The 26,353-nt window shown below is 43.0% G+C and overlaps 1 protein-coding gene across 2 annotated transcripts in view; it reads left to right on the top strand.

Moving 5' to 3' along the window:
* The window catches only part of LOC147701440 (E3 SUMO-protein ligase ZBED1-like), a 199,448-nt gene extending 173,554 nt beyond the window's left edge, over positions 1 to 25,894 (top strand). For both annotated transcript variants that reach the window (XM_086928653.1, XM_086928654.1), the window contains 2 exons: positions 9,530 to 9,687; positions 23,727 to 25,894. In XM_086928653.1, coding sequence (XP_086784779.1) covers positions 9,530 to 9,687; positions 23,727 to 25,777 — 2,209 coding nt within the window. In that variant the 3' untranslated portion in view covers positions 25,778 to 25,894. The remainder of the gene's footprint in view (positions 1 to 9,529; positions 9,688 to 23,726) is intronic.
* The last annotated feature ends 459 nt before the right edge of the window (positions 25,895 to 26,353 follow it).

Below are 26,353 nucleotides of genomic sequence, written 5' to 3'. Positions count from 1 at the left end.
CACATTGCGGAGGTCCCTCCCAGAGAGGTGCTCTGTTCCCACCCCCACCACCCCCCAGTTCACAATGTACAGTGCCTGGCACTGTATTTCTATGGTGATGTCTTTTTCACCATACCATATTTTTTCTTTTTCTGCACACTGTTCCCATATTTAGGCAGTTTTTGGTGGTGGCTTCGCATTCTGATGCAGAAAAGTCTTCTGAGGAAAACTGATGTTGGCGGGGAGGGGCGGGCATATATGGCTCCGCTGACGTCGCGTCCATGGACGACGTCAGGTCGGAGCTGTATGGCGCTGCCCCCCAGGCGCGCGGAGGTGCTGCTGCTCAAAGGTTCTCCGGACCAGGCTGATGCCTGGGGAATATTCTAAGTTAAGGAATCTGCAGCTAGACTATGTCTCTACCAGATACTTACCTTCGGTAACGATGTAACTTGTTCGTCATCATCTTTCTGAACATCTAAGGGTCACCGGTGAGGTCAAAAGAAACACTGCCAACTGAAAGTGCTTGTGGCTCACTGTGAACCACAGGTAGCATATATTTGCCTACAGGACCGGGATGTAAAAAAAACTGTCTTTCAGGTACAACACTACCATCCAGTCTTCAGGATCCAGAGCAGAGAGAACTGTAGTGTAGTTCCTATTTTCCCTATACGCCCTGCGCATTGGAATAACATAAACAGCAGTGTAGACGTAGGACTGTGGTCTTCTAGGTCTCTACTGACTATGTTAGACTTAATTTAGGTTTGCGCCAGCTAGCTCAGAGGTCACTGGAAACTTTCTCGACTGAATTGGAAGTGATCAGCTTCCCTGGCTCAGACAAGAAGGGATTCAGCTTCCGACAACCGCATAAACATGACAACTGTGCTCCCTCAGAATAAGAGTCAATCTCTAGAGTCGTGTGAAACAATAGACCGCTATTTCACTCAGTCAGTTGTGCATATTTAATTTCACCAGGGTGCAGAGAAGAGAGAGACGGGCGTTTTCAATAAAGGGTATGATTTATTGAACAGTCTTCCTTCTCATGCAAGAGAAATGGATTGCCACAATTGCAATACTTAATATAAAGTAAATTACGTACAGTAAAAGGAGTATTATGAAATAATACTGTAAAAGCATTGATATGGTTTCTTAGCCATAAGATAGTTAAAATGAATAAAATATATACAATATATACATTCATATATACATTGGCTAACGACCTCAACTGGTGCTTCTAACTACGCCTACCCCGGTGTACCTGACCTAAGCCTAATACGTGGGAGGGAGTAAGTAAGTAGCAGTTTAAGTTAAGTTGGTTTTGCCAAGAGTCTGATCCAAGAATTCTCTCTTAGGGTTTAGTCAGCACCGTACCTTTGGGATAGAATGTAGGAGGTCTGGTATCTCCCTCTCAGGACCCGATATCCCAGTCACCCACAAGGGTAGGCTGGAAACGTCGGAGGTGGATTTTCTCGGCAGGAGAAAAGACAGCGTCTTTCTCAGCGCGTCAAAGAGGAGGGGCAGCGTCCGTGGGCTTCTCGTGTCTGCTGGGCTCTCTGCAAGGCCACAGCTGTTCTGCTCCAGAGTTCACCACCGTGTATTTGCTTAAGGCAACGTTGGTATATTTATACTTGAAAGGTGCCGAGTTTGACGTAAGGTTTGGACATAAGACGTCAATAAAGATGTCACTAAGAACTGGTCGTTCTTACAGTGCTCGTAGGAGTTCTATTACAAATCTGCTGGGGGTTTGGTGTGTCGAAAGAACTCGGTGTGCTCTCTAGGAATCTAAGGAAGTAGCTTCTGTTGTGTCATGGACTGCAGAGGCGAGTTACTGAAATATTTTTATTATGCCATTATAGGGATATGTATTGATTATAGCCGTATAGGGGCATAAGGTCACAATATTGATCGGGTTCCTAGATAAAACACATCACCCACTCCACGGTTTTATGTCCATCAATTACTAAAAACTTAAGCAATAAAGATGCACGTGTATTCCAACCCACCCCAAAATACATTTTGCATTTGAAATGGTGTATGCGAAATACACGGAACGTTAAGATACTGTACGTTTTTAAGCAGTGTAATCATTCAAAAGTGCATATATATTCAGTTGAACGATTTGTGAAAATTACACATGAAATGTCTCTCAATACAGAAAAGAAGGGCGAGACTATTTCATCACATATAAATACAGTTGCTGTAAAATGTGCTAGAGGCTGAGGTAATATTTTGTCTCTAGATCTACTAAAAATAGAAGCTCTGTTCTTTAGGAATAATTCTACTTTAAGCAAAGTACGTGTGCCAGAAAAGGTAAATATTTTGGAATTTTGGAAAAAATAATTTCATGATGAGCGGGGGAAAAATAGTTCCAAACGTTTTTCAGTAGCTCTTGTTTATCAAAGCCAAATGCCGAATTCAGAGTTCATGGGAACGCTGTGTGCCGGATTGTTTTCCAAAAAGTTATTGTTTCTGTTCAGGGGAGAACATCATTTCAGACAGACTCGCAAACAATTGGTCTATATATTCAGGTGACAGTTCGACCAAGTTTGATAATGCTGTAACCTGGCAGTCGTGAGAATGATTGCTATCATCGATTTCAGGATCAGCAATGCTCACAGAGGGTCGTACCAGGGTGATGTTGCTTTCATTTCTTGCTTCACTGCCACCACCTAATCATAGCGCAGAAGTCTCAACGAATGCCGTCATCAGGATTGGTAACCACTGGGGACAACACGATGCATGAGCTGTTACAGGACTTAGCAAAGTATCGATATCCATTGGTACTGCTGATTGTAGTGCAAGTCAGGTGTCTAACACTCATTCCTCTCCGCATAGCATACATCGAAGCACAGGTAAGATGCAGGTCTGCCATATAGGTCTGAATGAAAGAAACCAGGTCATATTCAGATCTCTTAGCCGGGCTAATCCAAGGACTTTAGTTATGCGGTCCCGGTAGCGTATTGCTAGGATCGTTTCTTCCATTGTCGCTGGAGTCATGTCTGCGTTATGGCTTGCCATATCGGAGCAGAAGGGTAAAAAATAAAATCCCTGCTACGAGTCCCAAAAGTAGTGGTAGGCCGCCAAAGACCGAATGGATAAAATTGGGAAAGATGCCCAGGACTGCTTCGAAGGGTGTTAACAGTCCCGAAAAAATTGTCTTAAATACATACGAGATACCACTGGCATCCGACATATTTAGGATTTGGCTTAACATTTCTACGAAATGCACGGGGCAATTTGTTGATAAAAGTGTATGTATCTCTGCAGTTGTCCTTGCAACTTGGAGATCATACGTCTCTTTTGGTGACGTGATGGGCACTGTTGTCTGTAAAAGCACAGACTTCATTCTGCTTAAAGTATCAATTTGTATAGAAGAGATATTCAACGGAGGCCAAATCGGAGCCTCTGAGTCTCCAGGGCCATTTGGATACAATGCTTGCGTACAGCAAGTGACCATGGAACTGGCGCTTAAGAGATATGCTTTCCCTGGCACCATGCCACAACAGCTGTGGTCCGTTATTAGAACGTAACTCCCGTTAGAAAGTTGTCTAAAGAATGGCTCTATCTGTGTTGCAGGTGTGCCGTGCTGGTGGCATGAAAGGTTATTTGAAGTCCCCTCACAGGCCCCATGCAAGTGAATACCTTGGCACAAAAGTATACCGCTTAGTGATTGTTTACTCTCATTACCACTAAGAAATACATTTTTGTTATTGTCACTATAACATGTGTGTGTATAAGGTAATTTCCATGATGACTTAATGTATCCTTTACCCAACCTTTCATACTGGCCTGCTGGTATATACTCTTGGCAATTTTTAAATTGGAAAGTTGTTATCCGAATTGTGATTTTTCTGTGTATTATCCATTCAATGACAGGCCTTTCTGACATTGTCAATGGTAATCTCTCAAGTTTTTCAATGCTCAGAATCGTATAGTCTGCTCCTTTCTGTGCCAAACTGATTTGTTTATCAGTAAGGTTAAAGATAGAAAACAATTACGTTGTGTCGATTAAACGCCATGGCACATAGCCTGAACGCAGGTTTTGCAACGTCCAGCCTAGCTGTACAATAGAACGTAATTGGGACTGGCCATGTTGTAACATTAGCAAGTCCTGGTCTATTATATCGATAGCAGATGATACAATACTGTCCAGTGAATATATTCTGGAGGACAGAGTCATTAACCCATTGTCCACAACAGAAAGTGATTTTTCCAAATTAATACGATCAATTTCTCGTATTTTCTCTGCTGTCTCAATTTGAGTCACTTTCCATGCCTTGTTGTACGCAGCGTATATACTGGCCGCTATGAAACGTTTTTGACGCTGTTTGCGTGGTCCCATTATGAAATCGCGCAAGTCAGCACCATCTTTAAGTAAAGATAAGTATTGCTTAATTTCTGCCAGTGTGGATGTTTGTAGCCATTCAAGGCATAGTTTCCCTACACTGGATGTTGTTACTATCCCTGGATGTTGTCTCTGGGAGTATCTAGGGTCTGGTCTGGTCATTTTTAACCCCTGTATTTTGTTCAGGAATCTGTTTTGACAGATATTTGTGTCTGTAGGCCAGATTAACCACTTTTTCCAATCCGGATGTGTTCTGTTTTCATGTCAAACTTGGGATACGTCTACCTCAATATCTGTGGTTGCATTATCAGGTATTGGCTTTGGAATAGACGGTTTGTTAAGATTTTTAATCTTGGCTAGGCCAAGACAGGTCGTTTGTTGAATTGTGTCATTCAAGAACATTATTTGTTCTGGGATCATGCAGGCTCGAAATAATGCTTCTAGGCCTTGTACCTGCCAATCTTTTGTACCCCAGATGGTTTTTGTTTCATGTTGTTTTTCCAGAAATCAAAACCAAATGTAATCATTTTTTCATAAAATGCTTCTGAATATATCAATTTAGTATTTGTCAGCATGGTTTTTGACCCTGTTTTATCTAACAGTTTATAATAAAATGTTTCTGCATCACTTGTGTTAAACCCTGAGAAGTATTGGAATTTCTTATAGAATGTTTTTGAACTGCTTTTAGGTGGAGTTGCACAATGTTCCCATTGATTATATTTAAAAACATTTCTAGGTTGAGCAGATTTATGCAAATAGTGGTCTGCATAATGGGTAAACCAATACATCTGTTCATAATTCGATGAACCTTGCAAATAATCATGTTCTGTAAATTTTGCTGACAAAACTAAATCCAACATCATATTATTTATGCTTTCAAAGTCCCAATCATCAGAGAATGTGCTTGGTTTTACTAAGTCACTTAATGAAACCTTAAACTGCTGAGGATATTTCAAGAGTTCGACCGGTCCATCTGTTTTGTCCCAAACTACCCCGCCGGGTATTGGAATGGCTGTGACATTCACTGATGATAGTTCTCTTTTCTCGATGTGAGATGACTTGTGTGGCTTCAGAACGAAGTTGATGTTCTGACTTGCTGTGTCCATTGTACTGTAATTTCCTTCAATGAATTTTCCCAAACAAAGTACCATGATGAGCCAAAGCAGGAGGAAAAGTACACCTAACACAGTCCAAAATTCAATCCATGGAGAACTAAGATTCGTTTCTTTGAGTTGGAGCAAGAGTTTTGTTGCTTTGTCTTTAAATGTTTTTGTTTTTGGCGTTTCTTCTTGTTCACTTGGATCTTCAGAAAAATTATCGAAATTGATAAAGTAGCCAGATGCAGTTCTGTCAATTGTTGGAATTGTCTTTTCAATTTGCCTTTCATTAGCACATTCTGATGCTACATCATTGTAGACTGGTGTTTCATGACAAACTGTTTCAATTTGGGTTTCAAAAGGCACAAGTTCCATTTCATTGTTGTTGCAGAGACCTTTTTTGTTCACTGTAGGTTTATCAAATGTGATTAGTCTTTCAGTTTGAATCTCTTGCATACTAGCAAATTTGGGTATTCTGTTATTTCTTGGGAGTCCACTGGGCCTACTACTTATTATTGGCCACATGATTGTGGTTTTACCAGGTCGATTGATGCAACTCGGTTCTCCTTTTTACCAGCAAGGGGCGGTAGTACAACTGATCTTGTTCCGTTGATTGCTAAGACAGGTACTGCTTTTCTGTAAGAAGGCCCACATTCCTTCTTAACCGCTATTTTCTCTCTGACCAGATCCCCAATCTTTGGAATCCAGACAGGTCTTGCTGGGACAGGTGGTGTGTCTTCGGTGGTTGTTGGCTGTTGTTTTAACTTTATGTTGCTCAGGTCTTTTCTTGTTTCATTTAAGTCCTGTAAAACAGCCAAACGATCTTTGATGTCAAAGCATTTTTTCCTATCTTCTACCACTGAAGCATGACTATCTAAGTCCTGAACATACATTCTAGTTCCGAACAATAGTTCGTACTGGCTGAAACCTTTTAGAGAATTTCTTGGCAAGTTATTAAGACTACGTTGGACACTTGTTAAATGCTGGACCCACCCATCACCCGAACCTAATACCTTTGCCGTTATAGATTGCTTTATGTCTCGTTTTTTTCTTTCCACAACCTCGTTTCCCTCAGGATGGAAGGGACAAGAGAACCGCAACCCAATGCCCATGCTGGTCATGGCCTTCTTATAAGCTCGAGAGCTAAAAGCAGGACCCTGGTCAGAATGAAGCATGGCAATTGCGTATGTGCCGATAAAGACTCGCAAATCTTTTATAACCGTTCTGGCGGCAGCCGAGCGCTGGGGCCACATTTTTAAGTGAATATAGTCTTAAAAAAAAAAATTATATAGGACGCTGGATTTCATGTGTAGATAGCCCTATGCTACCTACAGAAATGGCCATGGCATTACTCCGGTTGGCACTGTGTGTGCGTGTGTGTGGCTCTGTGTGTGTGTGTGTGTGTGGCTCTGTGTGTGTGGCTTTGAGTGTGTGTGTGTGTGGGGCTCTGAGTCTGTGTGTGGCTCTGGGTGTGTGTGTGTGTGTGTGTGTTTGTGTGTGGCTCTGGGTGTGTGTGTGTGTGGCTCTGGGTGTGTGTGTGTGTGGCTCTGGGTGTGTGTGTGTGTGTGTGTGGCTCTGAGTGTGTGTGGGGGGTGAGTGTGTGTGGCTCTGAGTGTGTGTGGGGGTGAGTGTGTGTGTGTGGCTCTGAGTCTGTGTGTGTGTGTGGCTCTGTGTGTGGGTCTCTGAGTGTGTGTGTTGGGGCTGAGTGTGTGTGTGTGTGTGTGTGTGTGTGTGTGTGTGTGTGTGTGTGTGTGTGTGTTGGGCCCTGTGTGTGTGTGTTGGGCCCTGTGTGTGTGTTGGGCGCTGAGTCTGTGTGTGTGTGTGTAGCTCTGTCTGTGTGTGTGGTTCTGAGTGTGTGTGTGGGGGGGCTGAGTGTGTGTTTGTGTGTTGGGCCCTGCGTGTGTGTGTGTGTTTTGGGACCTGTGTGTGTGTGTTGGGCCCTGTTTCTGTGTTGGGCTCTGAGTCTCTGTGTGTGTGTGTGTGTGTGTGTGTAGCTCTGTGTGTGTGTGTGTGGCTCTGAGTGTGAGTGTGAGCGTGTGTGTGTGGGTGTGTGTGTGTGTGGCTCTGAGTGTGAGCGTGTGGCTCTGAGTGTGTGTGTGGCTCTGAGTCTGTGTGTTGTGCTCTGTGTGTGTGTGTTGGGCTCTGTGTGGGTGGGTGGGTGCGTGTGGCTCTGTGTATGGGTGCAAATGCAATAGGTCTCGCATTTGCGAGAGATTAAGCTATTGGCATTGTAAATGACAATGCCATTTATTTATATGTTTTAAAAACAAAAATAATGTCATGAGCAATGCCAATAGCTCTAACTTTAACAAAGACGAGACCATTGCATGGTAAATACTTGTTTGAGTAGGGCGTTGATCTCGGCGTGTTTCCACCATTCAAAACCAAGATCTCTCGAAGGCCAGTGGAGAGAAACCTACTCATGTAAAATGGGTCCATTTATAAAAACCGAACAGAAAATGTATATAAAAAACAAATATTAACGTCAAATATGCTTACATTCAAAAGCAGATTACAGAGGCCTCAAACCCTACCATATAACTATTTAAAAATGTTAACTTCCTTTTAAGCACCACAATTTCTATCACTTCAATCTCCTTCTTCACAAAAAGTCTGCGATTCGCAGCCCTCTCATTTGGTTGAATTTATCAGTGGAAAAATGTTACAACTTTGGCTTATTTACCCAGAAGAAATTACACTAACATTTAAAATCATGAAATCAGGTTACCTTGATGATGTTTGTCCCATATGCTTTCTACATTCTTATTTAAAGGTCATCACTCCAGCAATTACAATTATAGTGAACCATTCCGAATTCTTTGGCAAGGTACCCATTGAGAACACTGGTAGAGAAGTGGTGGAAAGCTACATGCCTAGAACCCTGCTCTTTACAATGGGTAACTCACCAATAAAGTAGTAGCTACATAACGGGATAGTTTTCTGGAATAGTCTGACTGCCTTAACTCCAGGCAACCTGGAGTCTGCCCTAGTAGAAGTACAGAATCTGCGTTGGCCCCCAGCAGTAGATGAGGATAGAATGATTTTAGATCAGAGTGACTCCCCTGCAATTATTCTTTCAGATCTCTCTGCAGTTTTTTAATCTGTGAATCAAATCAATTTTCTGTTGTATCGATATTCACTCGTTTGTCAGATGGTTTTCATCATTTTTAAATGCCCACTCTCAAATTGTTTACCTACTTCCTTTTTGGTCCCCATCTTTTCAGAACAATTAATGAATTACATAGGGTTTCTTCATGTCCCCCATGTTATTTAATGTTCTGTATTCGCCATTTGTCAAAATTGATCAAATCATTTGGATGCAAAACCATTAGTTATGAGGACCATACCCAGTTAATAATACACCTTTCTTCCCTACACTTGACTATTTGGGGTACTGCCTCATTCAACCATGGAATTCCACCTACTGTTCCTGTCAGGGCAAGGTTGCAGGTAAGTCTCACTTGTGGACATGGCAATTATCCGGGCCAAGTACAGTGGCCAGCTTCAGGTTGGCTGTCCCGTCAGCCTTGAATTGTTGACAATTTTTCACATCCCAGACTGCTCATAGTCTCATCTGTATGTGCTGCTAAGTGACCTTTCTCTTCACATCCTGGATAAAGTGGATAACCCTGCCAAGCCTCCCAGCCCTTAGAGGGTCGAACACATCCCTATATGGCCACTATCCCAAACCTTGTTGGGCTCTTTAGGAATGAATCTGAACCCTCCCAGTAAAGAAATGTATGAGCTGTTGTATGCAATTTTTATTCCTATTTTATTGCACCAAGGATTCCTATTCTGACATGGGGCAATATTTCAAGTCATGTGCACCTATGAAAGATACTAATGTTCACAAACTAAAGTTGTAGGTAATCGACTTTTTATTCCTTAATGCCTCTTTGTGTTTCTTGGTTATCATTTATCTTTCTTAGTTAACATCCTTCATTTCTGTCTTTGTCTATTTTTCAAAATTATTGTTGCCTATCTTAACCGCAAGTGCTTTCTTCCCTATGTGCTACATTATTGCTACTCATGCTTTCTTTGAATCTTTTGTCAGTTCTTTTGGGCTTAAAGCAGGTTATAACGTCTTCCTATAACACTCATTTATCTGAAGGTATGTGGCATGTGCATCAACAGAAGAGGAACACAACCTGACTGTCTTCCAATACCGCGGTAAAATTTACTATCGTGCGTGCCAGGTGATTCCTTCAAGTGCTGAACTGCTTGTGTGGATTGGAGAAGAGTATGCCAGGACGCTTGGTTTGAAATTGGGTAAGAATAGAATTTCAATTGTGAAAAAATTGGATACTCCAGTCTGACAGTTCTAAAGCTGACCTCTTTGTGACATATGCCAGAATTGTCCTATTGAAATGTGATGGTGTGTCAAAACTGTTGTAGACACTAGGTTTCATGCAGATTTAAAATCCAGGTAAGAGGATACAAATTCTGTCTGCTTTTTCGGGCGAGCCTGGGCAGCGCATGCGCTGCTTTGTGAGGCATGCTGGATTGTGGTAGGGACTTGAAGCTCCGCCCACTCTCCGACAATATTTTTCATTGGCTTGTCATTGTCCACTGTAAACTATGGCTGTTCATTGGTCAAAAGGCTTAGTAGTCCCTCCTTAGTACCGCCTTGTCTTATTTTATAACCTCCCATTGCGACTCCCCTTGTTACGTGTGTTGTTACTCAGTAGTCTTTAATTACTGCCTTTGAGCACTATTTTCTCAAATAGCTTTGTCCTGCGTGCTATTGCAGGCAGGACACAACATCTCCTAACTTTTTAAAATAAATAATTGTAGCACGCGTTTCCAATGCAATAGGTCTCGCATTTATAAGAGTTTAAGCTATTGACATTGTAAATGACAATGCCTTTTATTTATCGGTTTTAAAAACAACACCTAAATAAAAGGCAATCTCATTTATAATTGGGGCTCCCGGTTTTATGGTATTTTTTGTTTTAACATTTCCGTCTGTATTTATCCATAGTTATTTTTTTGTCATTTTATCTGTATATATCTGTATATATCTGTATTTATTTTTGTCACAAGCAAAAACAAACGTTTCAGCTACTATTTTTCCACATTTATTTAAATAGATTGCACACGTTTGTTATAGGTTTAGCTATATGTATATAGGTGCCAAATTAAGTAAACACAATACAGTCAGCTGAAAAGTTTGCCACAGAAATTACTTGCAGAATTAGTGAGCTGCTGCTGTTACAATATTGAAAACACTGTCATTAGCCATGATTATTAAATGTAAAACATTTAAAATTTAGACAAGTGCACCTGTGCACTTTCAGTGACCTGAAATTAGCCCCCACCCCCTGAAATCTGGCTCTAGTTGTGCCTCTGCCAACTACAGTGGCCTGCAGAGGACATGACATGATTGCAGGTTCGCCTCTGAATTTCTTTGCTACTTGCATACGAGCGGAGAAAGCACCTGCCCTCTGGGGCACGGAGCACTCACAAAACGTGTTCCCATTTTGGCCCGGATTAGATGTGCTGAAAGGCGCTTTCAATTCATCGCCTTCACATTTGACACCGTTGGTTGTCTGCATTCAGAAAACAAAGGCTGCGAATTCACAAAGCGAGGGGGCTGTCACTAGTTCAAGGGCGTCTTGAGCCAAGCAGAGGGGGCCCCTCATATCAGCAGCTTCGACCTCTGCACCCATGAACCCAAGAGGGCACATTAGGTAACTTTAATGGCATTTAAACAGTGAATGAGGAGAGAACACGTAATTGTGTGCACCACTGCTCACTACTGGCATCAGTGAAAGTATGCAATGCTGGGAGCAAACACGCGTGCCTGTCAGCACTGCAATTGCAAAGCAATGCTGCTGTAAGGCACTACGAGGCAGCTGCCCGAGGAGTTACTAGGTGGGTAGCAGCAGATTGACCCTGGAGCCACGATCGTAGGGCGCACAGGATTTGCCTTCAGGTGTGCAAATGAATGTCCTGGTGAAATAGGCGTTCCTCTTCAAGGCTGCTGGGCACAGACCTGGGCACCTCATTTTTGGGTGAGTGGCTGCAAAAGGTGCACCTGTCCGTGGGGGGCATATTTGAGTACTCTCAATAAAATACACTGCAGCAACGCTGAGTGTGCAAGATCAGGTGTGAATCACTTGTTCTTCCACTATTAATATTGATGTGATGGAAATGATGCAACCTTCGAAGGAAAGGCTCCCAAGCAGACTGGCTATTGTATCCAGACAAGGAGGCAAAATATAATATAATATAATAGGACGGTATTGAAATTATTGACCTTGCTTCTTTTACAGATAAAGCTCTTAAAGTTACCTAAAGGCAGCACAATCATTTTGAAATGAGCATAATATTTTTAAAGCAGAGCTTCTTCTAATTTCAAGTAGAAAATAATATGCATCTGGCATTTATAAAAAGCTACGCTCTCTATTGTGACTAACTTCGTTTAAGTCTGTTTTCACTCTTATCAACCTTTCTGCAGAGTTTGATACTGTAAAACCACAACTCAATATCTACTGGCTTCCATTGTCCCTCTTAGACTTATTGGAACAAAGTCAACTGGATCTTTTCTGTCGTGTAGTTCCTATAAACCTATATAGGATCTGCGCGTTTAGACACCATACACTGTGGTATGTTAGCCTGTATACCAGCTAGCTCACAGTGCCACTAGAAACCCTCTTACCAAGGAGAAAATTGTTCTTGGCAACTATCGAACATGACACCTCTGTCCTATCCAGGATTGTGGAAACTGTACAGAACTTTTCGCTCAATCACTCGTCCTCACTTTGTCTCCGAGAGATACACAGAATAAACAGTGGGGACATTTTCAACAAGCATTTATTGAACCAGCTTCGTTCTAGTGTAAAGTAGGTGTGCTGAAACAACCATAAGACAAAAACAGATCTAGATGATTATAAGCACCAACAGAGTAAAAGGATGGTAGATTTCTACCATAGTACTAAAACAATTAATGCAGGTATAAAAATACATGACAGTAATAAATGCGTACTCCTACGATATGACCGTAACTAGATGTACCTAAGTGTACCTAGCGTGTATGTAGGTGTAGAACCAAGAATCCCTCTAGGATAGAGTCAACCTCATTACCTGAAGTGAGAGACTGTGGGACCCAGTTGTGTTCTCGAGACGGAATCCCCCCGCAAGGGATGTCAGACCACTGCGAGTTGGAGGGTCTGCGTACAGGAACCTCAGCGTCTCACATTAGTGTGTCAACATGGAAGTCCTTTTCTCCCCTGCCTTACCACAGCAAGATACGATGTTTATATACCCAAAGTGGTAACCTCTGGGGTTCTACCTTGCTGTGTCATGTCGGACCTAGGATGATGGACTGTGAAAGAACTATATCAAAGGCAGTGAAGGGTGGTAATGCTATAGAGTTAAGATTTTTTCTCACACTGTGGGTGAGAGCAAAAATGGAGAGTTCGATAGGGACCTGTCTCTGCACCTGTTTTTTAGAACTGCCGGTGCTGAGTCCCGACAGGACCCGGCCCACTTAAAGCCCTGATCATACCAATGTACTGTAATCTGTGACCCGTCAAGGCTGAAATGCGGTTAAGCACTATTTCAGAACTAGGCCAAACTGGATTTTCGTCAGTTGCATAGCAAAGGTGTCATTGGCCCTGACGTAGACAAGGGACATGGGCCCACCTTATCTCTATTTAGAGTAGTAAAGACCAGCCATAAACTGTGTGCAGCGAGCCTATCTCTCCCCTGCACTGAACCCACTAAATTAATGATGGGCAACAGTGTTGCACTACAATTAGGAAAAACTCATGAGCTCTATAATGCGAACCAGAAGAGACAACAGGTATTTACTTATAAGTAATTCATGCATAGATATTAAGAAGTGAGACCTCCCTCAGAGGTCAGGCCACAGTAGTCCATGCACCTATCCTGTTCACCTTTGTTTCAGAAAACGTGAGTACCTCATGAGGACTCAGTTTAGCAGATGAGTGCCCAGATGCACTCCTCTATTGGGAAATGTCACAACAGGTAGGTGCCTCTAAGAGGCTTGGGCTAAACTAGTAACACATCAGACTATGGCTGGCAAACAACTCAATGACATCTCCAAATTCTCTAATAAGATGGTGCCTAGGGAAGGCTGATAGTACTGGGGTACCCTCGGTCACGTCATGCTCAGCCTGACATAACTGAAAACTCCCAATAGCCTGTACCAAAGTGGTGTCTATGCAAGACCAATACAGCTAGTCTCTATCTGGCATTAGTGTTTCTTGGCAGTATCTGTCATGACTCACTCTAACCCAATAGAGAAACCGACCAAGAACCTCAGAGCGGCCAGACTGTCTCTTCACCAGTGGCAGTTCATATTGTTTAGGGGTTGGCACTGTGTAAGCCAAAAAAATACTTCATCAAATGTACATTCTGATGGCTCCTGTCACAGCATCCTCTAATTATCTGCTCAGAGTAAAGAAAAAAAACTTCTGAATTCCTTCATAAAGTAGAGCTTGTTCCAGGCATGTCATTGTATTTTTTCAAGCAGCAGAGATATTTACGTAATTTCAGTAATGTATCAATATGCACAGTCAAGTGAGTTCCACCCTTTTTCATACTCTTTCTGCACCATGATACTAGGCAGTACATACTGCCCTGTAGTGGAGGGTGAGTTATTTGAAACTTCCATAATTGTTAGTCCTGCTTCTGAAACTCTCTGCTCCCATTTAACCAGTTTTTTTGACCCCGTGCAAATCAGTGGGTAGCCCTTATTGAGAGCACAAATATGCAACTAATTTTGCAGTATGCACTTTATGGAAATTCAGAAGAATTTGCTTGCAGTGTTATGGGTTTGACAAGTCTAGTGTGCGCATTGTTTCACCGTATATGAGGCTAAATCAGTCTAAGGAGATTGGTGTGTTTTATCTTTGTTCCGCGTCTTGGTTGGAAAATACATATAACGTTCTTATATTTATACGTTGTTAAAATGTATTTTTATTTTCATGAAACTGTTTACCACACCGTGTCTCTTATTTGGCACAAGATGTAATGGAAGCTCAAAATGAATAGATACATTGGTGTGATTTGTTTTGTTTTGTTTTTTTGTTTATAATGTTGTCTTTAAAGCCATTAGCACATTGCGGTACAAGTCAGAAGGTGATGGTATCACATAGTGCAGGGAAGTTCAATACAAGGTTACTCATTTCGGTTCTAGTACACTGCCTTTCGGTGGCTGATACAAGTCCAGGAAACAGACCCACTAGGCAAGAGCAACATCTTTACAGAAACACTGTATTCTACAGAGAATCTGTTCTTCTAAAAATAGGTCATGTTAAGATGGTTAATACTTTAACATTGTATAGGTTTGCTCGTCAAGTTGTGATGATGGTCACAGTTTGGAATGTCCTGACATCAGTAGAATGCTGTGATATCAGTTATCTCCAAGCCCCTGCTGAATGGCTGCATTTTACTGCTGTCATTAGGGATAATCTAATCCCAGGTGGTGTCGTTTTTTTTACTCAATTTTTAATTTTAGGATCAAGACTGCACTTCCACTGTCCTGCTACATAAATAAAAAGTTTGTCATTCACAATACCAATAGCTCAAACTTTTCCAAAGGCGAAACCGTTGCATTGTAAATGCTTGTTATATGTATAGATGATTATAGTGGTAGTTCCACTAGCTGGTTTAGGCAAGTAGGTCCAGAAGAATGTCTGGATCTTCTTGGATGTTTACTGTTTCCACGGAACATGTCTTATGCTTGTGGCGTTAAGTGACTGGTGGGACATAAAGTGAGTTGTGCGTACTTCACCATTTTTTTGCTCGTAGTTATTGGATGCTGATTGAGGCGGGTGAGAGACCTTTCCCCTTTTTTGGAGTTTTTCCCCATTGTTTTTAGTTTGTTTGATCGTTTAGAAGGGGAATTGGAGGTGACTGGTGTTTATGGGATTCTGTTTACTTCATAATTAGGTTTATATTGACCTTTTATTGTGATCTGCTCATGGCCCTTGTATTGCTGTCTTCCTCAAATTGAACTTCAGTGGTTAAGATGGTCGCAATTAATGTAAAGGATTTTGATAAGCCCTAATAGGAGTGTTAGAATCCGTATGAATTTAAGAGAGACATATTGTGTGTAACAGACTCATCTGAGTAACTTAGCCCAGATATGCCTGCTTCATTAGTATTTTCTACTAGTTTTAGCTTCATAGGTGCACATTAGACACAGATGGGTAGCTGTATACTTCCATAGAGTTTTCTGCTGTCTTCCTTCACAGCGTGTTTGAATTTTTTGTTGGAGAAATGAATGTAGTTGGTGACTTTAACTTGAATTTTAATGGTCACCTTGATAGGTCAAAGGAGGACTGGTTTCAGTGAATACTGCTTTGAGCCGATTGAAATTTGGCATTGTGTGAACTTTATTGAAATGTTTGGTTGGAAAAATGTCACGTAGGGGGCCACAGGATTAAACTTTAATTTCTCATGTTTACTGGTAACATTCAATAATTGATTATATCTGCACGAGTGATGCCACAGTCTTATATTTATGATGCAGGAATCTGCCTTATCACCATTGCTGATCATGCACAGAACTAGATCCCTCCGTTTCGGCCATTAACGCAAAGAAAATGTAAAGGGAGAATTAATCCAGGCCTGCTGTATTACCCTTTTATAAAAAAATTAAATTGTGACACAGACCCATAAATGTTTCCAAATTAACAATGAAGGTGGTCTTAAAGTTTGTCTAGATGTGGATGCACCACGAACTGCTGGCTAAACGTCCTCGGAAATTGAAATCTCTTGGTACCCTTGCACTTCACAACTTAGTAGCCTTAACCGATCTAGCTGAGGGTTCTGTGGAAGTGGGTAAGTTAGAAACTGATATTGGTTCATATGAACGATACTGTTACAGGCATGGCCTTGGTTGGCCTCCATTAGGTGGCCTAGTGCATTGAGGATGTCATGTGGGGTGTTCAATGACTTCCTCAGTGGCCTGGGTCATGAACTATACTGAGCATTTCAAGGCCACTGGTAGTGGTGCTTAAGAAAATGCTGCATTATTGATGCTCACTTCTTCCTACTCTTAGCTTACACTGACTAGCCATCAATCACACACCAATTAAATTGTACAAAGGTACATCATCCGTGTCTGTGGTCTCTACCTACATGTTGCCTACCTTTGGAGTTGGCCTTCACGTTTGGATAGGAGGTCCTTCCAATTCTCTATCTACCTGCATTAACTGTAGGGCACAGAGTCATTAGCATGGTAGTAGGTATAATGCAGACACCAGTGGCAGTAATGACTTTCTGATCATATGAATGATCAGAAAGTCCCTTATGCTGTTCTTACTCCTTGCCATTGTTCTCTCTTGGTACTGTGGTTTGGGGTTCAGGGATTTAACTTGTCACTCACCATCATGTCAGAAGCCCATGTGTGGTTAATGGGGGCATTAGTACCCTGTAAATGGGTGACAGAATGTTGGCCATCATTGCCACCCCTTGGCAATCTGTACAGAGCACTGATTCAGCCATACCAGAAAGGCCCTTAGGTACTCAGAAATATTGCCTTGACCAAGAGGACAATGGCGTTCATAGCAGGGAGCATCCTCTTTAACATCTTGAGGTACTTCTGCAGATTTGCTGCACCTAGAGTATCTCGACCAGCTGCCTGTCACTGCTTTTGTGGCAGTACCTGGTCTCTCCCTACTGATGCCCATTACCACTTGTCACTGCCCCGGTCATCTAGGAAATACCTCTGATCTCCAGATCCTCTTCCAGCCATATAGGCTCTGGTGCCGCTCCTCATCCTTCCAGTTGTTCCCATTCCTCTCCTTGTCCACCTTCTGCCATTTCAACATCCACTTGTTTGTGGCCTCCATAGCCCCAACTGCAATCTCCTCAGCAACCCAGTCTGTCTCTTCCATAGCTGTCTATTCCATAGAGGAAGCACTGGTATTTTGCAATTTTGAGCTCACTGTTGGAGAAAATCCTCTCTAAATTACAACCCTCCTCATTAGTGTTCGTGTCCTCACTGGGTATGTACATGATGTCTTACGGTTTTAAGCCGTTTCAGATCCGGCTCTGAATAATGAAAGTGTTCGAGGCATATGGGATGCAGATGGTACATTATGAATAGATCGCCATCTGGTGTTGGGCTCGGATGATTGCACTTTGTTTTTCTCTTGGAGAGTCTTTTGTATCTTGGTGACTCCTCCCTTGGTTGGTAGTGCGCATGGGCATCGGCTCCATCCTTAGATTGTTTTTTTCCGCCATCGGGTTCGGATGAGGATCGAGACGCTCCAGATCAACTTCAGAAGAAAGTGATTTATCGGCGCGTATTCCCTTTCCAATTCGACGGTATTGTTAGCGAACGCGTTCATTTCCATTCCGACGCGTTGCAAATAAAAAATAGAAGAGAAAAACTTGGATCTACGTCGAAGAACAGGAGGCCTTTCTCAAGCCCGGAGTCCATGGAAAGGACTCCATTCAAAAAATGTCCAACGTGTGGTGCTAAGTTCCCACACAAGGACCTACACGAGGTGTGCAACCTCTGTCTATCGCCTGAACACGAATCCAGGGACTGCGAAGCCTGCGCAGCATTCTCCTCCAAGCTAACGATTAGAAATCGTCGAGCTCGAAGACACGAGGTTTCCAGAATGCAGGCGGAAGCGATCCCGGAGTTGTTCGGAGACGACCAAATCGAGGAAGAAGAAGAACAGTCTGGGTCGGAAGGGGACCAGTCGGAGACCGAAGAACTCATCGAGCAACAAACCGTGAGTGACGACGTCCCCTTACCGAAAAACCGACCCCAAGCGGTAACGACCCCGCCCTCGGGGCCGGTCAAACCGCTGAAAAAAGTTTCCGACGCCCCGCCCTCGGGCCCGGCAACGAAACCGAAAGTGAAACCGAAACACTCAGACTCCCACCATGTCGGATTCGAGAAAAGGGCGACATCGACTTCGGCACCGAGGCTACATGCAAAGGAGAGCTCGGTATCGAAACATTCCATGTCGAAACATAAATATGACTTATCGCCCAAGAGACACTCGATACCAAGAAAGTCGGAATCGAGCAGGCATTCGGTGTCGAAAACAACAAGATCTGACGATCGAAAACAAAAGCACCTCTCGGAACCAGGAACTTCGGTACCGATTCAGGAGCAACAGACAGATCCCAAACAAAAGATCTTGTTTATTGATCCACAAACTGGGAAAGTGGTCACAAAGAAGAGAAAGAGTGAACAGTCAGAAGATAAACCTCTTCCTTCAAAAAAGAGAACAATGGGGACGAATATCACTCCTCCTGCTTCTCCTCGTCCTAGGGTCACACCCTCTTCTCCTATTCCTCACATTAGGCCAAATATTCCTACACCTTCCACACCAAGACCAGCTACACCTCAGTCAGATGTAGACAGTGATCTAGGGGAGGGAGAACCTCAGGGGGATGACGAAACTATCCCAGATGAGGAGGACCCATGGGAAAATTATGATGTAGGGTCAGATGAGGACAACGACCCAGAGCTATATCCCTCAAAGCCTTCACCACCTGATGATAACACAGGGTTTGTGCAGCTCATTAATAGGGCAGCAAAATATCACAAACTAGATATGCACACAGAACCCCAAATAGAGGATTTCTTGTTAGAGACTCTACCTAATGCACAGAGAACATCAGGTACTCTTCCTATGTTAAAGGGTCTTCTTACTCACACAGAGGAAATATTCGAAAACCCAGTGAGAGCCAGGGTGTTAAACCCGAGAATTGATAAAAAATACAAAGCGGCTCCAAAGGACCCAATATTTATTAGAGGGCATGTACCTCTAGACTCGCTGGTGGTCTCAAACGCTCGTAAAAGAGCAAACTCATTATCTACAGGAGAGGCTCCTCCACCAGATAAAGAGTCGAAGTTAATAGATGCATCAGGCAAAAGAGTAGCATCACAGGCAGCGAATAGCTGGCGTATAGCCAATACACAAGCACTACTCGCACGTTACGACAGGGCACATTACGATGAGTTAGAAAAACTTCTCATACATCTCCCAAAAGAACACCAGAAAAAGGCAGATCAATTAATACAGGAAGGTAAAATAATAACCAATACTTCCATTAAGTGTGCATTAGACGCAGCAGACACTGCAGCAAGGTCTATTAACACCAGTGTCATGCTAAGAAGGCATGCATGGCTTAGAATCTCAGGATTCAAACAAGAAGTACAAACAGCCCTATTGAACAAACCATTTGATCAGAAAACATTATTTGGTTCAAGCCCAGACGAGACATTAGAAAAAATGAAGAAAGATACGGAAACGGCTAAGTCAATGGGAGCATTGCAACAGCCAACACACAGAGGTTCCTTTCGTAGATCCACCTATAGAGGGGGCTCAAAGAACACAGGAACAAATCAACAATCCACATCTTTCACACCAACATCACCCAGAGGTAATTCAAGAGGCAGTTACAGAGGTAACAACAACAAGGGTAGAGGCCGCGGAAATAATAACAACCGCAACGCCTCAACACCAAAACAGTGACTTCATAGAACTCCCCCCAGACCACATAACACCGGTCGGGGGACGTCTATCACAGTTCCTACCTGTCTGGGAAAACATCACGTCAGACAAGTGGGTGAGACAAATTATCCAACATGGTTATTGCCTAGAACTCACAGCTACCCCACCAAACATCCCCCCCAAACAGCGTCCAATGAGTCAAGATCATCTGACATTGTTAAGAGAAGAAGTTATAGCACTTCTACAAAAGCATGCAATAGAGAAGGTCCCAAAAGATCAACAGGGAACAGGAGTATACTCTCTATACGTCCTGATCCCCAAAAAGGACGGGTCCCTAAGACCAATATTAGACCTCAGACCTCTCAATGCTTACATAAATTCGGAGCATTTCCACATGGTCACGCTCCAACAAGTACTCCCTTTACTGAAGAAAGGGGACTTTCTTTCTACACTGGATCTAAAAGACGCTTACTTTCATATCCCAATTCACAAAGCCCACAGAAAATACCTAAGGTTTGTGTTAGAAGGACAACACTATCAGTTCAAAGTCCTTCCGTTCGGTGTCACAACAGCACCAAGAGTTTTCACAAAATGCCTAGCTGTGGTGGCAGCACACCTAAGAAGACAACAAATACATGTCTTCCCATACTTGGACGATTGGCTAATAAAGGCCAAGTCAAAGGAAGAATGTCTTCACAACACACAGAAGACAATCCAATTGCTGCACCACCTAGGGTTCACGGTGAACTACAAAAAATCACACCTGCAACCAAACCAGATTCAGCAATACCTGGGGGCTACAGTAGACACAGAGAAGGCAATAGCATACCCCAACCCAATCAGAGTACAGACAATGGTCGGGTTAATACAAAGATTTCAACCACAACACTTGCTACCAGCACGCGTGTTTATGCAACTTTTAGGCATGATGTCCTCCTGCATACTGCTAATACCACATGCCAGACTACAAATGCGCCCACTACAAGAGTGTCTAGCGACACAGTGGAATCAGGCTCAAGGTCAGATTACAGATCTGGTGTTGGTAAACGACCGGACGTATCGCTCTCTGAAGTGGTGGAACACAGAAAACATTTCCAAGGGACGGTCGTTCCTAGAGCCAATTCCACAAGTGACAATAACAGCGGACGCATCGCTCTCCGGATGGGGAGCGCATATGGACAGATACACGGTACAGGGGAAGTGGAGTGTGCAGCAAAAGAAACTGCACATCAACTACCTAGAACTATTAGCAATATTTCTAGCACTAAAAGCTTTCCTAATACAAATAGCAGGAAAAGCAGTCCTGATCAGAACAGACAACATGACTGCAATGTATTATATTCAAAAACAGGGGGGGACACACTCTCTCCAACTGTCCAGACTAGCACAGGACATATGGAGATGGGCCATTCCTCAAAAGATCTACCTGTTAGCGGAACACCTACCAGGAGTTCAAAATCAAATAGCAGACATCCTAAGCAGACAGTCAGAACAAGTACACGAATGGGAGCTGCACGACCAAATACTACAGCCATTCTTCCAAAAATGGGGGCAACCAGAGATAGATCTGTTTGCCAATCATCAGAACGCAAAATGCAAAGAATTTGCATCCAGGTACCCACACCAAAGGTCCCAGGGCAATGCACTGTGGATAAATTGGTCCAACAAATTTGCTTACGCGTTCCCTCCTCTACCACTAATTCCATTACTGGTTCGGAAACTACAGCAGCACTCAATGACAATGATACTAGTGGCACCCACGTGGGCAAGACAGCCGTGGTTCACCACGCTGCTACAACTCTCACAAGTACCACATCAAAAACTAAGGTTATTACCCATGCATCTTACACAGAACCATGGAGAAATAATGCACCCAGATCCCAAACAACTGAACCTAGCGATCTGGCTCCTGAGGTCATAGAGTTTGGGTATTTAGATTTACCACCAGAATGCATGGAAATCATTAAACAAGCAAGACGTCCTACCACCAGAGCATGCTATGCAGCAAAATGGAAGAGGTTTGCTATACACTGTAACAGCAAGCACATCAACCCTCTGGACGCATCCACTAAACAAATCATTTGCTATTTATTACACCTACAGCAATGTAACCTAGCATATACCTCTATCAGAGTTCATCTCGCAGCCATAGCGGCGTACCTACAAAACAGGCAACATCTGTCACTGTTTAAATTACCAGCAATTAAAGCTTTCATGGAAGGACTCAAAAGAGTCATTCCACCAAGAAGACCACCTTCCCCAGTCTGGAATCTCAACATAGTGCTTACCAGACTAATGGGGCCACCCTTTGAACCTATGCATAGGTGTGAAATACAATTCCTCACATGGAAGGTGGCCTTCCTCATAGCTATCACGTCACTTAGAAGAGTAAGTGAGCTGCAAGCTTTTACAATTCAAGAACCATTTATGCAGCTACACCAAAATAAAGTGGTTCTTAGAACAAACCCAAAATTCTTACCGAAGGTTATTTCAGCATTCCACATCAATCAGTCAGTGGAATTACCGGTTTTCTTTCCAAAACCACAAACAGTAGCTGAAAGAGCCCTACATACACTGGACGTTAGAAGGGCCATATTGTACTATATAGAAAGAACACAAACTTTCAGAAAGACAAAACAGCTATTTGTTGCGTTTTCTCCTACACATAAAGGCAATCCCATCTCCAAAGCGGGCATTGCCAGATGGATTGTAAAATGCATTCAAATATGCTACTTAAAGGCAAAGAGAACATTAATTGTTCCTCCTAGAGCTCACTCTACACGTAAACTAGGAGCATCTATGGCATTTCTGGGAAACATTCCACTAGATGACATATGCAGAGCAGCTACCTGGGTTACACCGCACACCTTCACAAAGCACTATTGTGTAGATGTGCACACAACACAACAAGCTAGAGTGGGACAAGCAGTATTAAAAACATTGTTTCAGACAGTTGCAACAGACACGGGCGACCACCGCTAGGGAGAGAACTGCTGTATAGTCTATTCATAATGTACCATCTGCAGCCCATATGCCTCGAACGGAATATGCTACTTACCAGTATGCATCTGTTCTTGGCATAGAGGGCTGCAGAGTGGTACATGCCCTCCCAGCCTCCCCGGAAACCTGTGTCTGTTCCAACATTATCTTATTTAGATACACTTACATGGGCACTCTTATCTGTATTCGACTATACTACTCCATCTAACCCTAATATGGCAAAACAATCTAAGGATGGAGCCGGTGCCCATGCGCACTACCAACCAAGGGAGGAGTCACCAAGATACAAAAGACTCTCCAAGAGAAAAACAAAGTGCAATCATCCGAGCCCAACACCAGATGGCGATCTATTCATAATGTACCACTCTGCAGCCCTCTATGCCAAGAACAGATGCATACTGGTAAGTAGCATATTCCTTTGCCTCCTATAGGCAGAAGATAGAGCTTTTGCTTCACAGAATAATGCTGAACAATTACAAATGAGCAGAACTAATTATAGTGTTTATAACTGTAACGAAAATACCAATGTTGGAGAAATACTTGTGGAAATAAGTAACTTTTGCTTGTAGCATGCCCCTAGACACTGTTTGATGGCTGTCTTATAGGTTACTGGCACAAACTTGTGTGACTCCCAAGTAAAACATTTGTGTCACAGAATTTTTTTGTAGAAAATAAGGTACTGTTCCCCATTATACAGTCTAGCCTGCATAACTCTAGGTTTGGTTACGTAGCATAGAGACTACCTGGAACAAAAAATGTACATGGGGGGTAAAATCATTTTGTGTGGTACTTAAGCATTGATTGTTTGATTGCAATTCTTTTAATTAAATGTTTTTAATTGTTTTTTAGGAGAGCATTTCAAATATGAATTTGGAGAGAAGGAGTTGTTGATGAAACTTTTTCAGGACTTGAACCTTAAAACCTTGGAGAGCTTGCCAAGCCACATCACATCTCGTGCCCCATATATCTGCAACGATATGGTCTCTTCCCTGATGCAGTCCCACAAGCCAGCCTTTCCAGCTGCCAACTTGGGCCACTCTTCTACAGGCTTTCAGCTATTGGAGGGCTCCCAGAATTTGGTGAGCTTAGGTAGGGCACAAAGCAGGTACTGGACCTTCTTCGGTTTTCAAGGTGACACATACGGACGCATTATTGACAAAACTAAGATCATTTGCAAGCTGTGCGGCGTCCGACTTTCTTACAGTGGAAACACCACTAACCTGAGGCAACACCTCATATACAAGCACCGACGTGAGTACAACGAGCTCGTAGGTACTCAAGGAGCTGTGGTGGATCCCCAGAAGAATGCAGACTCTCATCCCTCACGAGACTTTGGTGCCAGGGCAGTGACAACTCCTGCCATCGGAAGGACCACTAGAGCAGTGGCTGATTTTATTGTTCGAGACCTGATGCCAGTTGAAGTAATTGAAGGAGAAGGTTTTAACCAAATGCTTGGCATTTTAGACCCCAACTATAAAATCCCAGCAGCCTCTTTTCTGGCACACACAATACTACAAGACATGCAACTTCAGGCGAAGACTAAGATCGTAGAACTGGTTAAAGCCCAGCAACAGTGCTCTGTAAGCCTGGACCTGTGGAAACACAGCAGCACCCTTTCTTACCTTACACTGACTGTACACTATGTGGATGAAACATTTGACTCAAGGAACAAAGTCTTGTCTAGTAGGACAGTGTCAGATGAGCTGTCAGTAGATAGCTTAAAGATGGTGCTACTAGATATTACAGATGAGTGGCTAATCCGAGAGTGTACATCTTATGCAGTTGGCCTTAACAACCCCACTGTGAAGCTTGCCACATCCAAGCTAGGCTGGAAATCGCTACCCTGCATTGGACAAGTATTGAAGGGATGCATCGAAGCGGTTCTTCAGCACCCGACCATCCAAGCTACCCTGGACAAATGTAGGAGGCTGGTGACCACGGTTTTTTCTTTACAAGCTCAAAGTGAGGAGCTGGCAACTCGAGAACCTGTACTGAAAGTTCACCTCAGAATGTTTCTGCGAGATGGGACCAAGTGGTATAGTATTTACAGCCTTCTGCAGAGTATAGTTGATCATTCAAAATTCCTTACAGATTTAGGTGAGTCACTTGGTGAGAAAGATGTTTCATTGCAGCATGAAAACTGGTCAGTTCTCCGAGACGTAGTTGACATTCTGAAACCCCTAGCCATTGCTACCTCAACATTTACCAAAGATTATTATGCCGGGCTCTCTCTGGTTAAACCTGTGATTACCAGCCTCCTTTATAAGCATTTGGCTCCCAATGACTGGGATTCAGAGTTTTCCAGGCACATAAAATCAGCCATTCACGAGGACCTTAGCTTCCGTTATTCAGACACTGAGGTCAACAAGGTGCTCAACTTGGCATGTGCCTTGGATCCCCGTTTCCGAGGACTAGATTTCCTCAGTCAGCCTGACCGGGTAGAGACACTGCATTTGTTGAAACTTGAGGCATCCCGACTAGCCAAGACCAATCCATCAGAAAATATTAGAACTACTCCTGAACCTGTAAATCAAGGACCACCTGCTAAGAAGACAAAGCAAGACTCTGGCATTGAGTTTCTTCTGGGAGACTTATGCAATGTGCGCAATTCCGCTGCTAATTCTGTGAACCAGCAGGCGGAGCAAGAGATCAGCAGCTTTCAAACCAGTGAGGCATCTTCACTGTGCCAGGATCCACTGCAATGGTGGAAGATGCATCACACCCAGTATCCACTGTTATCTCGGGCTGCCCGTAAATTTCTTGCTATTCCTGCAACCTCTGTGCCTACAAGTTGGCTCTTCACAGACTCTGGTGTAGCAGTTTATAAGAAGCGTACAGCACTGACTCCAGAGCATGTGGACATGTTAATTTTTCTAAATGGTAATCGTTCTATTCTTTGAGTAAAGCTCACCAGGTCTTCCCTTGTGTGAGATTCTCCAGCACCGTTTGAGCTGTTTCTACAGAAAAGTATGCCTCATCGTGATCCATGGAAAGATCACACACCCATCTTTCCATTCCCTGAGAAAATGGTACCTTACCATTGGGAACAAGCATCTCTACATTTTCACTACTTGTGCAATATTGAATCTAGATATTTATGTTGCATAGATGGACATGAGGTCTTGACTCGCTTTCCAAAACAGTGCTGAGAAGTGCAGATACAGAGTATCTTCAGGCCAGCTTTCCTGCTTTTGATTTTTATTGATAAGCTAGAACCATCTTTTGTCTGGCCAAAAAAAGCTACTACTTACCAGCCATGGCTTCACTTCATATGGCCGACTTCTGATCCCTTGCAGTTTAGCACTCTGCTAATTGGATTACGTTGTTGTGAAGTGCTGTTCTTGGACTAGAGCACCTTGTCTTTTTTTCTTTGTTGACATGTACTCTCATTAGGTTTCCAAAAATCCTCTCTGGTTAGTGCTGTTTGTTTGCTTACACAGGAGAGTGGTGGATATGTTTGTGTGAAAGAGCAGGAG

The sequence above is a fragment of the Lissotriton vulgaris genome, chromosome 7 (assembly GCF_964263255.1).
Source record: "Lissotriton vulgaris chromosome 7, aLisVul1.2, whole genome shotgun sequence".
Taxonomy (NCBI): domain Eukaryota; kingdom Metazoa; phylum Chordata; class Amphibia; order Caudata; family Salamandridae; genus Lissotriton; species Lissotriton vulgaris.
The sequence above is the reverse complement of the archived record's forward strand: the minus strand, read 5'-3'. Positions and strand labels throughout refer to the sequence as shown.